Source organism: Grammomys surdaster, unplaced genomic scaffold (genome assembly GCF_004785775.1).
Source record: "Grammomys surdaster isolate TR1022 unplaced genomic scaffold, NIH_TR_1.0 946, whole genome shotgun sequence".
Lineage (NCBI taxonomy): Eukaryota > Metazoa > Chordata > Mammalia > Rodentia > Muridae > Grammomys > Grammomys surdaster.
The window spans coordinates 817,987-832,131 of record NW_021605365.1 but is presented as its reverse complement, the minus strand read 5'-3'; the positions used below and the strand labels follow the sequence as shown (position 1 = coordinate 832,131).

The window sequence follows — 14,145 nt, the reverse complement described above, 5'->3', positions numbered from 1 at the left end:
CAAGGGAATAAAAAAGCAAAGTACAAGCTGGACAGAAGACAGGAATTCGTAGGGTTGACTAACATAAAAGATTAAAGAGTGAGATACAGAAGTCTTCAGAAGAGTCCTTTTCTGTCTTTGGCTGACATTGGGTGAGGATCATGAGCTGGGCAGGTAACAGCTATGAAAAAATTGGTGGAAGTTATTGGCACTCATAGGTTGGGAGACAGTCTAGTTTGTAATGTGGTAAGGAGATACTTATCACTAAGGGTAAAGTAATCTGAGAAAAGACCACTTTAGCCCCTAAAGGTGAGAAGGGTAGAAAAAAGAAAAAAGGGCCACTGGGGCTAGAGAGAAGGCTTAGCGGTTAAGATCACTGACTGCTCTTCCAGAGGTCCTGAGTTCAGTTCCCAGCAACCACCTGGTGACTTACAACCATCTGTAATGGGATCCAATGCCTTCTTCTGGTGTGTCTGAAGAGACCAACAGTATACTCACATACATAAAATAAAATAAAATAAAATAAAATAAAATAAAATAAAATAAAATAAAATAAAATAAATTTGAAAGAAAAAAGGGCCTGATAACCCTTGAAAAGATTAAGCTAGGTGGTAGTTCAGTGGTAAAGTACTTGCATTACCATGAAGGAGGCACTGGATTCTATTCTCAGTGTCACAAAGTAAGCAAAGAAGATTAAGCTAGTTTTCAGTTATCTGCCATAAAGGCAAAACCCATAATTTAAAACAATCCATATATCATTATTGACAGGTGTGGTGATGCACACATGTAACTCCAGTATTTGGGAGGTGGAAAGCAGAAGCATCAAGAATTCAAAGCCAGCTTTGGCTTTAGTAGAGAGTTGAAAGCCAGCCTTGGCTTCATGACTCTGAGACAGGAGAAATCTTGAGCATTAAGACTGACCTGGGCTACTCTGCATAGTAAGTTTAAGTTGAGCCCGTACTGTGGGATATTTTCTAAAATTAAAGGTCTACATATTCATCAACAAAGTATGTAAAATAACTTCCCAGTCCCATATTACTAGGTAGATAAAGAGATGGGAAAATAAAAACGTTAATCAGAGAGGTTAGTTGACAGATCCAGAGACGAGAAAGATGAAGGATTTAGAAGACAGTTGAATGAAGTAGTTAAAGGGAAGCCTGATTAGGACATTGTTGAAAGGGATTGGAAAAAAGACTCAGTGAAACTTCAAGAACTGAAAGATAAAGGATCTGAAATGAAAAGTTCAGTCAGGGATCTCTAGCAAATTATACATTCTAGAAGAAAAAGAAAAATTAATAGAAATTTTTTACACTTAACCACAGGTCAGCAAACAAAAACCAGGCAATTGAGCCTTAGTGATGTGTTGAACAGCCTCACCTGGTCTAAAATACAGAATTAGGATCCAGGAAAAAGGTGGATCTAGGGCATCCATTGCTATCTTCTGACCTTGGTGAGTACTAGGCACAAACATGGTGTTCATACACATAGGTAAGCAACATTCATACATAGCAATTCATACATAGGAATGATATAAGCCACATGTGGTAGCTACCTATAGTCTCAGCACTCAGAAAGCTACAATAGTAGGGTTTCAAGTTCAAGACCAGAACTTGTTACTACTGGGTAACAAGATCCTTCCTTAAAAACAAAACTTAATAAACTAGTGTAGGGTTGAGTGGGTAAAATAGGAACATCTATTGATTTTTTTAAAATCAAAAATAATATAAACCTAGGAAATCATCTTAATTGTAGCACAAATGAATAACATAAAGGTTAAGAAAACAGTTCCATGATTCTGAACAGCACCAATAGAATGTATATATAATTACAAAACGGATTATTATGTTAGTTTATACTAGAAGCCACATAATACCACAGTTGCTGTCTGGAGAGGTTGAGGAAAGCAGTAGCTACTTGATCCAGAAAGCTGGGTGCTTCAGAACAAAGGGGATCAGTGATGTAGCCCTAGTTGGTGGCTGAAGGCCTGGATGCTCCAACTGGTGTGATCTACCCACAAAGACAGAAGAAGCTGAGATCTGGGCAAGGTAAGAAGACTCAAGCTTTAGCAGTTGAGATTCTCCTTTCCACCTTTTGTTTTATGTAGGGCCAGCCTGTTGGACAGGGCCACAGACTCTGAGAGGTGGTTCTTTCCACTCAATTTGCTGACATGCCATTGATCTTTGGAAACAGATACATCAGGAACTATGCTTTGCCACTTTTCTAGGCCTCTCACCTCAGACAAGTTAATTGACACAGTAGTTTTTTTGTTAACTTTGTGATGCTGGAGATTGGGCCTATAGCATTGGGCATGCTAGGCAGGCACTCTGCATATATGGCTAGTGATTAAAAGAATTGTATACACGAACTTTCTTCCTATTAGTCTAGTTTCTCACAGGTGTAGGGAATTATATAAATACAAACATGTATTCAGAAGTTCAACATAGAAATAAATTTTTTTTAGGTTTTTTTTATGTTTGAAAGGTTTACAACTAAGAAAATGCTAGAATGAACTCTGGTGTTGGGTTAGAACTGAAGATGTATGAGCTCTACATATTACAAGTATATAGAATAAATAATTATAGATAAGTAGGCATATATCATTGGCTAATATACACAAATGCCTGCCTATGGGAAAGGCATAGAAACAGTGTTATTCCAGTAACACTGAGCATACTTGGGACTTCAAACACAACTCTTAAATAAGAGGAATCAGGGTGCTGGAGAGATGGCTCAGTGTGAAGAGCACTTGCTGCTCTTACAAAAAACCTGTTTGGTTCCAAACTTCCATGTGTCTCTAACTTCAGCTCCAGGGAACTCAACTTTCTGAACATACATGGATGGCATTCATATGTGTGCACACACACACACACAAAGTAAATCTTAAGTAAATGAACCAGGTTCTCTGAAGAACTTACTGATTTTAGAGATAGGGTAAGAGAAATAAAAGGTGGTAGTGATTCTAGATTATATGATGCCAGAAAACAAAAAAAGTGCTTAGAAATGGATAGACAGGAAAGGGCACTGGAGCAAGTCTGAAGGAGCGTTTAATGGCCGACTGAAATGAAACAATACTACTGGGTTGTAATCAATGGGATATAATATCTATTAGTCCATATTGGTGAGCAGTTGATAGAATAAATGAATATTTAGGTACAAAGAACAAAAAGAATTTTAGGTAGTGTAAACAGAATGAAAAACAAAGCCACAGAGCAGGCCACACTCGTGGCCCAGTTCTCTGCTCCCAAGGCGTCCTTTGCTGTACTACTGATATTTGTCATTTAATATCTTTCCAAGGAAGACGCTCTAGTTCTCAGTTTTAGGAAATAAATATTTCAGTACTGTTAACATTTTTATGATTAAGTGTGCATGAAGAATGTAGTGCATACCGGGCATGTGGCATATGCCTTTAATCCCAGCTGAGGAACACAGAGAGAGGCCAGAGGATCTCTTGAGAGTTCAAGGCCTGTGTAGTCTGCATAGTGATTTCTAGGGTGGCCAGGGCTACATAGTGAGACCCTGTCTCAAAAAATAAATAAATAAAATGTAGTGCATGTTAGTATTAATGCTTCTGTTGCTGTTGGTTTTTATTTTATTATTTTTTTAATGGTAGGAAGGGCTGTACAGTGGGTATGTATACTCTACAAGGAAACCATGCTCCCTTCTTATTTCCTTATTTATGGTGTGGGAATAGTAAGGTGGAGTAGGGTTGTTCAGAGCATTTATTTAATAGGGTTATTCAGGCAACGAGTTCCTTGGAACAGGGCTAAGCACACTAAAGTGTTGACTAAGCTGTTATTATTGCATGAAAGAACCCTTACACTTTGATACAGTATCAAGACACTTGTTTGCATGTACATATGGCTTTAAAAAAAGAATGTCTATATTAGAAAATGACATTTTAAAAGTACTATCAGTGTGCTATTCTTGAAAGAGCTGAAACTAAAATCTAGTTTCTTAAATGCTAGACCAGGAGACATTTAAGTGTCTGTATTAGATTCTCAGAGACAGTTGATTTTACTAGATTAAAAACTACAAGTGTTGACAATCTGAAAATTGATAAACTTTAGCTCTCTGGAGATTATTACATGAGTGTGCCTACATTGACCATTTAACAACTCACAGTGGCTAGAGGCTGCAGTTAGTCTTCTTGCCACTGGATGGTGCTTGTGTGACATTTAAGTGGAATACAGTTGGTTCTTTTTTAAATGAAACAAAATTCTTACAATGTACACCAGACTGGCCTTGAATGTACAATAAAGCCTTTGGCCATGACTGCCCAGCAGTTGTATTGTTGGCATGTGCCACCATGTGCAGCTGAGGTATATTTTCTGATGTTTCTCTCTTGAGAAGCTGATAGTGATACACATATTTACTGTAGTAAATGAAACACTGTTTTAAGCTGAGTCTCAGGAATCATCAAAAGTAGAAATTCTGTTTGTGTGTTTTTATATAAGCATTACCTGTTGGCAGGTATTGATGATTGGATCAAATCTTGTATTTGTTTCAGCATATGACAGGATTGCAGGAGAATCTGATCATTCCTAGTGACAGACTCTTAGAGGGTGATTGATGAGTCTTCCTGTCTTCTCTAGGCAGCTGAGCTAGTTAACTATTTTGCTCTGGTTCCTAAATTTTAAAAAATTATTATTTTTTATGCATGGATGTTTTTCCTGCATGTATGTATGTCACCACTCATGTGCCAAGTGTCCACAGAAGTTAGAAGAGGGCATTGGGTCCTCTGGAACTGGACTTACAGACTATTGTGAGTTGCTGTTTGGATTGTTGTGAATCAAACCCTGGTCTTCTGCAAGAGCAGCAAGTGCTCTTGACTGCTCAGCCAGTTCTGTTGTCTCGATCCCTAAATTTTATCCAAAGCTTTTCTGCTAAATTTCCCACACTTAGCTATATACTGGGCATATGGGAGTATAAAAAAGAGATGTTGTATAACAAAAGTATTGACTTAGGAAAAAGTATACACTTGTGTGTGTGGCTGTGAGTGGAGGCACACGCCTATAATCTACTTGGGAGATAGAGGTAGAAGGATAGAGAATTGGAGGCCAGTGTGAGCTTTACATAGCCAGATCCTATATCAAAACAAAATAGATGTTTGTGACTAAGAAGAAAAACTGGAGTGACCATGCTAAGAAACATGGGTGTCTTTGTTTATACTCAGTGATGATCCAGTTGACATTTTACAGTATTAGAGAGGATATAATTGCAACTATGCCTCCTTGGTTAACTTAATTTTTATTTTGGTTAATATAGTGGGTACAAAAACAAATTCTTAACTTCATGCTCACCTTATTTTGTCGTTCTCAGACATTTTTGGCTCTTCTGTTACTAGATTCTGTATTTCTTGTAATTTAAAACGTTTTTTCAGGAACCCATTTTTTAAATTGTTAATTTATTTTCATTTTATGTGAATAAGTGTTTTTCCTGCATGTATGCCTGTGTGAGGTTGTTGGATCTCCTGGAGCTGGAGTTACAGATGGGTGTGACATGTGGGTGCTGAGAATTGAACCCAAATCCTATGGAAGAACAACCCATACTTGTAACTGCTAAACAATCTCTCCATCCCCCAGAAATGGGTTCCTATTATGGAACATAAGAATTAACACCACAAGATATTCCTGGTAACTCCTTATTCCCCTTTCAAATAGTAGCAGCACATTTTGGTTAAGTGCTTGACCAAGCCGTGAACTGTAGTTCTGTTTCTTTCTTGGTTATCTTTGGCTTATAGTCCCTTCATTTTTATAGTACCTAGATTTTTAGGTCCTTTAACTCAAACAGAATCAACAGACCTTGTTTTTTCATAGATTGTATTGCTATTTTCTCTTCTGTCATCCACCCCTAGGCCCAGGAGACATCCCTCTTCTTCTTTTTTCTTTTAAAGACTAGGTAGGTCTCATGTAGCTCAGACTGGCCCTGAACTTGCCTTGTAGCTGAGGCTAACCTGCCTCCTGAGTGCAGGGTTGATAGTTGGAGGCACCCTCTTCAAAATAACTTCTCATTGTTCTCCAGGCCAATTTGACCTGTTCTTTTCATCACTCTGTTAGTGATTTGCTATCTTTCTTTTTGTCAATTTGGCAAAACTGTCTCAGAAGGATGCCTTTGTGTAGAAATTCACATTTTTTCTCAGAATGCTTGTAGTTGAATCTACAGACAGGAACTCAAAGATAAACAGGAGAAAGGATATAAAGATTTATGTGCACATGTGTGCCAGAGCCATGCAGAATGAAATCCAAAGAAGGGTCAGATGGTTGCTGTTATAAATCTCCTTTTGAGAAAGAGGGGAAAGCAGGGTTGTTGGCAATTTAGGATTAAGAAATGATTTTTAGGGTAAATGGCTGGTCTTGGAGTGGAGGTACTCAGTTTGGAGACTTTCACAGCACCTGTTATGGTGTCCCACTCTGAGACACTGTGTCTTACACACAGGGGCTGAACTCTTTGCTATCTTTTACACTTGAGAATAGCTTTCATTTCATATTTGTGAGACACATTGAAAATTCTTGGCGTGTCTGTGGTGTACACACGTATTCTGTGTTCATATGTGTACATGAGAGGTCCAGAGGCCTACTTTTGTGAGACAGCACCTCTTACTAACCTTGGGACCCTCCTGTCTTCACCCCTATCCTCTTTCCTAGTGCTGGGATTACAAAGATATACTTTCAGGATCTGAAGTCAAGGACCTCGTGTTTGTACAATGTGGTAGTTAGATGGAATCAGCCTAGAATCACCTGGGAAGAGATTCTCAATGAAGGATTGTCCACATTGGACTGTCCTGTTGGCTTGTCTGTGGAGTGTTGTTTTCATTAAGTCTAGTGACTTAGGAAGACCAGTCACTGTAGACAGAGGAATGGAAGCACCATTCTCTAGGCAGAGGATTCTGAGGTGTGTGCAGCTGAACAAATGGAGCTACACACAAGTGAGCATGTGTGTGTATGTGAGGGGGATATATCCATGTCTCTCTGCTTTGGACTATTGATGTGACATGACAGCTACTTTAAGCTCCTGCCACTGGGATTTCTAGTCTGTGATTGACTATAACTTGGAATTGTGAGCTACAGTAAACCGTCTTCCTGCTTTTTGTCAGGCATTTGCCACAGCAGCAGAAATGAAACTAGGACAACCCAGCAGGCTGTTTACTAACCACGCCTCCCTCCCACCAAGCTCCTCAGTCTGTCTCTTTATCTCTTGGGTCCTACTGTTGCTTTTGAGATGTTTAGAATTGCCCTTTAATGTGACTTGTTTTGTTTCTCTGCAAGCATTTATAAATATATATTCTTACATTTTTCTGTGATGCATGTGTCTTGATACTTTATGCTCTACTTGATGACTCTTTAAGTTCAAAGGCAAATTTCTTAGGTTTTACATTCTGAAGAGCTCGTGCAGGATGTTGACCTATAGTTCTGAAAACATTCAAGGGGTTTAGGATGATGTTTCTTTTTAACTTTTAAATTTTATTGATTTTTATTTATGGGCATGTGTATTTTATCTGCATGTATGTCTATGCACCATATATGTGCAGTGTCTGAGGAGGCCAGAAGAGGGCATTGGATCCTCTGGAACTGGAGATAGTCAGTTGTGAGCCATCATATGGGTGGGTGCTTGAAATTGAACTGGGTCTTTTGGAAGAGCAGCCAGTGCTCTTAACTGCCGAGCCGTCTCTCTAGTTCCTAGGGTGATCTTTCTATCTTGGCCAATAAAGCAGATCATTTAAAATAAACATTTTCCAGTGATTCCATGTTTTTATCCCAAGGGATTTAGAGCTTTGAGATTCTCTCAATTTTATTCTCTTTAGTCATACTTCCTAAAATAGTATTGATTGTTAGGGTTATCAATTAAGACTAGTAAATTATGCACTTCGCTGGAATTGTTGGTCTTAATCAGTCTATTAGGTCATGTTAGGACAGTTATTCCCAAGAAAACAAAAATACAGGCTGTGGCTCTAAAGGCTAATGCTGGTAAATGTTCTTTTTTCTTCTCACTAGACATGGTGAATCAGGGCAACCTAGAAAAATTAGATAATAATTTGACAAGCTTGATGTCAGAGGGGAAAGAAATTCAAGATTTTAGAAAGAGAAACATTTTGGACTGTGGGTGCCAGCACGTTTTGCTGAGAGACTAGTTAATAAAATGAGGGTGTTAATCTGGTGGCATATGCTTTTAAGTACAGCACTTGGAGGCTGACGCAGAATCCAAGAATTCATAGCTATCGTGGGCTACTTAAAGATGAAAAGAGACAGAAAGAGATTCTGATTGATATCAGTCTCTTGTTTTGGGCCCCCTAGAAAACAAGACTCAAATACTAATTCCTCCCCTAGAAAAAAGTACTTGCAAATTCTTTAAATACTTAAACTTCATAAATGATGTGCACTTGTTAAACTGTCACCCTTCTGGTTGTCATGGGGAAGCAATGGGGACAGGATAGTTACTGGAATCACCTAACAAGATTCTAATCACTTTAGATTTTATCTGTTTGTTAAGATGGCAGTGTGTCTGTTCTGAACTTTGGTTTACCTTTAGGTATTTGAATTTTTAAACAGTTTTCATTGTTAATTGCTTACTGTCCATTGAGGAGTTGTGCTCCATAGGAGTGAATCTAGCTAGGGCTTGACAGATAAATTGAAACCTGTGGAGAAACAAGCCTGAATTAAGAAGAGGCTTTAGTAAGTACTATGTTCTTGCTCTGTGCACTAGGTTGGCCTTGAACTCACAGGGATCCACCTGTCTCTGCCTCCTGAGTACTGGGATTAAAAGCATGTTATACCACTACCAGGCCCGAAGTATCATCTTCTTACAGTGAAGGTGTGTATGTGCCCTGGTATACATGCATGGAGGTAGGCAAGAGGTTCATGGCTAGTATTTCTCAATCACTGTCCACCTTATGTTTTGGGATTTTGTTTTAAATCTATTTGTTTATTTATTTATTTCCTTATTTGAGGGGGGGCATGCATGTGGAGGTCAGAGGACTATTTGTGGCATACAGTTTTCTCCTTCCACTGTCTGGGCCCTAGGGATGGAACTTAGGTTGTCAGGCTTGACAGGAAACATTGTTGCTAGATGAGCCAGCTCACAAGCTTCCGTTTGATATTTTTTGAGACAGGGTCTATCACTGAACCTGGGGTATGCTGAAAGGCTAGATTTGCTGGTCAGCAAATACCTTGCTTATGTAGCCACCACATTACTGACTGGGCTGTCTTACTAGCCTGTGTCTCACAAAATTCCATTTTAGTTTGACTTTCCCCATAATGTTTGTTATTTCTTCTATGACTCATGATAGTGTTTTGTTACTGATTTTCATTTAATTTGTGGAATCAGAGTACATTGTGGTATTTATTCATTCTGTACTGTAAGAAAGAGTGTAGAGTCCCAGCATTGGGGAGGCAGAGGCAAGTATATCTCCATGAGTTGGAGGCTAGCCTGGTCTAAACATATCAAGTTCCAAACCAGTTAAGACTACAAAGTTAGACTTTGTGTTAAAAAAAAAAAAGTAGAGATTTTTCTGTCTACATTTTAAAAATAACTTTTAAAAGGAATAGGCATTAAGGTCTCCAACTAAAATATTAAGTATTTAAATTTTTAAGTATTTTGACTTTCAAAAAATTAGTTGTTGCCAAGTAAAGCAGGAATTACAGTTTACCTTCCCTGTGTTACAGGAATAGACTTTAAGATCAAAACAGTGGAACTACAAGGGAAGAAGATCAAGCTACAGATATGGTAAGTTTACTTATTTCCCGTGTTGGTGCCAGTTGCTTACAGTTTACAGCAAGACTCTCCTTTGCCGTTTGTTCAGTGTCTTTTAGACTTCCTTTCCTGAACAAGCAACCTGTGACCTTTCAGGAAGTGAAAATTATTGCCATTGACTTCACAGTCCATAATGTTTGTGCCTAAACTAAAAATAACTGCCTCAGTAGTGTCCAAAGCACATGCTTCACTCCCCCACATGGACTGAGGGAGAGACTGCTCTGACTCCTTGGAATGCAGCACTCCTCTTATAGCGTGTCATTGGCAGTAATACTATTTTACAACATTCTCACAGTTGCACATCTTTAATTTTATGCAAGGAAAATTCTGCTTTTGCCTCGTCATTTTAGCAACCCGATCATACTAATTAGACTGGTAAAAAATAATCTTAATAGCAGAGGAAAACTGCATGGTTTTGAAAACAGGAAAAAAGTGAAAATAAGCTTAGAAATGTATGTTATGGTTAAAAAAAGTAATTATAAAGCGAGCAGTGTTTAATTGCTCTTCAGATATTTAACATCAAATTTTTCTTTTGGGTTGAATCTAGAGCACTGGATTAGACTTGGACTGTGTGTGAGAGACATTCTAAAGGTAGTATCACTAACAACAGGCATCTTTATCCCTGACCTGAGGGTAACTCCTAGAGGTAGTGATGCAGGAAGGTTCTTCTCTTGGTTTGAAGTTGTTGGAGAGACGGTGTAGTGGTTAAAAGCAAGACCTTCTCCTACAGAGGACCCAAGTTCAATTCCCAGCATCTACACCAGGCAGCTTGCAGGCACCTACATGTGTGTGTACATGAGCACACACACACACACATCATTGTCGTCATCATCGATGTTGCTTATTGCCTTAATTGCTGGAGGCTAGTTAGCATAATGAGAATCCATATATTGGAGCATCCCAGATCAAGCCAAGCCTGATGGCATGTCTGTAATCTCAGTTTCGGAGGAGTGGAGACAGGATGATCAGGAACTCAAGGCTACACACCACATTTAGGAAAACCCCAGCCACATGCTACCATGTTTTAAAAAACAAACAAGAGGGCCAGGTCATTTTGGTAAGGTATGGTTATGTTGAGAAGTAAAATGTAATCCAGGTGTCCCTGTACACGCCCTTAATCCCAGCACTCAGGAGGCAGAGGCAGGTGGATCTCTGTGAGTTTGAGGCCAGCCTGATCTACAGAGTTCCAGTACAGCCAGGAGAAACTCTGTCTCAAAAAACGAAAACCAAAAAAACAGAAAAGTATAAATGTAGGAAGTGTGCAAATTAAAATGGGACATAGAAAACTTTCAAAAATTTACCTGGGTTATTCTAACAGAAATGAGAGGCTATAAATAGGTGTTATGGTTCTGAAAAATGAAGACAAATTTTTAAAAACAGGCCCAGTTAGATGGCCGAATAGGGAAAGGTGACTGCCACTAAACCTGACAACCTGAATTTAACCCTCATAACCCACATGGTGAATGGTGATACCTGGCTCCCCAGAACATCCCTTTGGCATGTATGCGCCTCCCCCAAAAAATAAGAAAACAAGTTTTTAATAAATCAAGTAACAGAGAATAGTTAATTAAAACAAATTTCTATGAACACAAAATGATGATTACCGATTACTCTTTTGGGGGGCATTAATATTTTAATATCTTTAATATTGATATTTCATAACTAACCAACATTATAATATAAACCTGTAAGTACCATGATGTAGGTTTGGTTAAGTGTGTTTTTTTCCTTTTTTGTAGAAAATTTTTTGTAGAAGTTAAGATTCAACACGGAAATATGTGTATAATTTGCTAATTGTGTGATGTGAATGACTAGGGAAGGGAAAGCAGGAAGAGTTGGTGGTATTTGTAGCGGAGTAATGAAAGTTTCTTAGGCTACCTATGCTATAGTGCGACACTGACCTGAGTCCTGGCTCCACTTTACCAAGGCACATTTCAGCTGCATTCTGTGTAGGAGACTTGAAGCTTTCTCTAAAGGAGTAGAATTATTGGTCAGTTTATAACACCTCAGAAAAGACCCCGAAAGCAACCCGACTCACCTGTGTCCCTGCCATGGTGAGGAAGGCCTTTGGCAACTTTGGCTTTTGTTTTGTAGTGCTGAGGGTCAAGACAAGAAGGGATGATTTTAAATAATGGTGTGCTAGAAGACCTCAGAGAGTAAGGAAAATACATCAATATATGGGGAACTGTCCTAGGAAGGGACGAGGGTGGGAGTTTACAGACAAATGGGTAAATAGGGAGGCTGTGTCTTCAGAAACCAAAAGAAGAAACTATCTAATATGACGTTTGTAGTCACATGTTTTAATCTTCATTATTCTTTTATTAATTAATTTATTTATTCGTTTACTTTCACCTAGATCACTACCCACCTCCTCCCAGTCCCCTATCTATTCTTCTTAATATTTTTATACTAATAATCAGAACAAAAAGGAGTCTTATGAATAATAAAACTTACTTAAGTATCCTCCTCTCCTTTCAACTTCTAGGGGGAAAAAGTAATTTGTTCTGAGTTGCCCAATATTTTTTCTCCTTTTTTGCCTTGGCTGTCAAGGTTTTCAGTTAAATTCTACAAATGAATCAAAGCAAAGGAGTTGAATAATCTCAGTTTTTTCATTTCGAATTTCCTGTTTGTCTCCTGTTACTTTCCTGTGTTTAGTTATAAAGTGCTTAAAGCATGTCTGATTAAGGTGCTAGGAGAAGAGGGCTAGTGCTGAGCAGAGACCATTCCCTCTGGGTGGAGAGTGAGGCTACCAGTGCAGTCACAGTGACCAGACTCTCTGCAAAAGACCAGAGGGTGCTCAGGATGATGGAGGTGTTGGCTAGCAAAATAACTCCGTAGTTGACAGTGGCCAATGGAGCCCTCAACACCCTGACCAATGTAATTGTTGCAGTTCATTTTGGGGGTGGAGGCAGCCTTGACCCTGGTCTGTTTGCCATTATGAGTCTGCTCCTGCACTGGCACACATAGAGGCCGAGGAGCCGGCTCAGTGGTTAAGATTTTGCTGTACAAATAAGAGGACTAGAGTTAAGATTCCTAAAACCACATAAATACTGGATGGGTGGCGGTATTGGCCTGTAATTCCAGTCTGGAACAGTGGAGGAGAGATACTCAAAGCAAACTGGCTATTGAGACTAGCCATATCAGCAAGCTCTAAGGTTGCTTAGGAGACCCCGTCTCTAAGAATAATAAGAAAGAGCAATCAAGCTCTGATCCTGACATCAGCCTTGGGCATCCATACACATACATGCACACCAGAGACACACATAGCAATTGTAGTGTGTCAAACCAAAGTTTGACATTAGTATTTTGTTGGGGGATGATTTTATGCACATAACACTAATGTCAATTACTGTTACAATTGATATGTTTGGATTACTTTTATGGACTAAGCATGGTGGGACACACCTTTAATCCCAGTAATTGGAAGACAGAGGTAGGAGAATCTCTGAGTTGAAGGTCATCCGGGCTAGCCAGAACTAAGTAGTGAAGTCTTGTTTCAAAAGAGCCAAGAAGGGAAGGGAGGGAGGAGATGGCTCTAAGTACACAGCTTTTGTCCCAGCACTTGAGAGGTAGAGGCAGGTGGATCTCTGTGAGTTCAAGGCCACTCTGTCCTATAGAGTGAGTTTCCAGGGCAGCCAGGGACTATGAGATGAAACTCTGCCCGCCTCCCAAAAAAACGAAGCAAACAAATATATAAATAATTTTTAAAATTGCTTTTACAAAAAAAAGGTAGGCATTGGTTCTGATGACCTCTTCTTGTCTCTGAAGGGCACCAGGCAGTCATGTGGTACATACATATTCATACATATTACACATTAAACATAAAATAAAGATACAAAGAGAGGTGAGGGAGGAGACTGGATAGGTGGCTCAGTGATTGGATTAAGAGCACTGGCTTCTCTTCCAGAGCACCCAGGTTTAATTCATAACACCCACATGGCAGCTCACAACTATCTATAACTTGAGTACAAGGGGGATCTGATGCCCTCTTCTGGCTTTCATGGGCACCAAGCACAGGTGTGGCACATAGACATGCTTGTAGGCTAAACACTCACACACATAGAAAAATAAAAATAATTTTTTAAAAAATTAAAAATAGAAAGTGGGGGTGTGGAGAGGTGAGGGTGTAGCACAGTGGTGGGACCCCCGATTGCATGAGCGAGTTAGTAAACAGTTGTCTTTACAGTTTTTATAAATGATCCTAAAAGTTGTGATCTTTAAATGATCTAAAAATTTCACATGGCTTTTGTATTACCTTATGGAATTAGGAATATGAATAAAATCGATCCATGGGTTTTTATATGGCTTGTTGATATTTACTAAATAATTTAAAAACATTTTTGTCACTTCTTACTGTTTTTCTTTTTGGCTCTGTATGAGTATGAGTATTCATTGTATGAGTAGTTCATTAACTTCCTC

General features: G+C 39.0%; 1 protein-coding gene across 1 annotated transcript in view; it reads left to right on the top strand.

Moving 5' to 3' along the window:
• Rab10 (RAB10, member RAS oncogene family) overlaps positions 1–14,145 on the top strand; it is a 53,084-nt gene that overhangs the window by 28,019 nt on the left and 10,920 nt on the right. Inside the window, exon 2 of the mRNA XM_028782931.1 lies at positions 9,639–9,699. Coding sequence (XP_028638764.1) covers positions 9,639–9,699 — 61 coding nt within the window. The remainder of the gene's footprint in view (positions 1–9,638; positions 9,700–14,145) is intronic.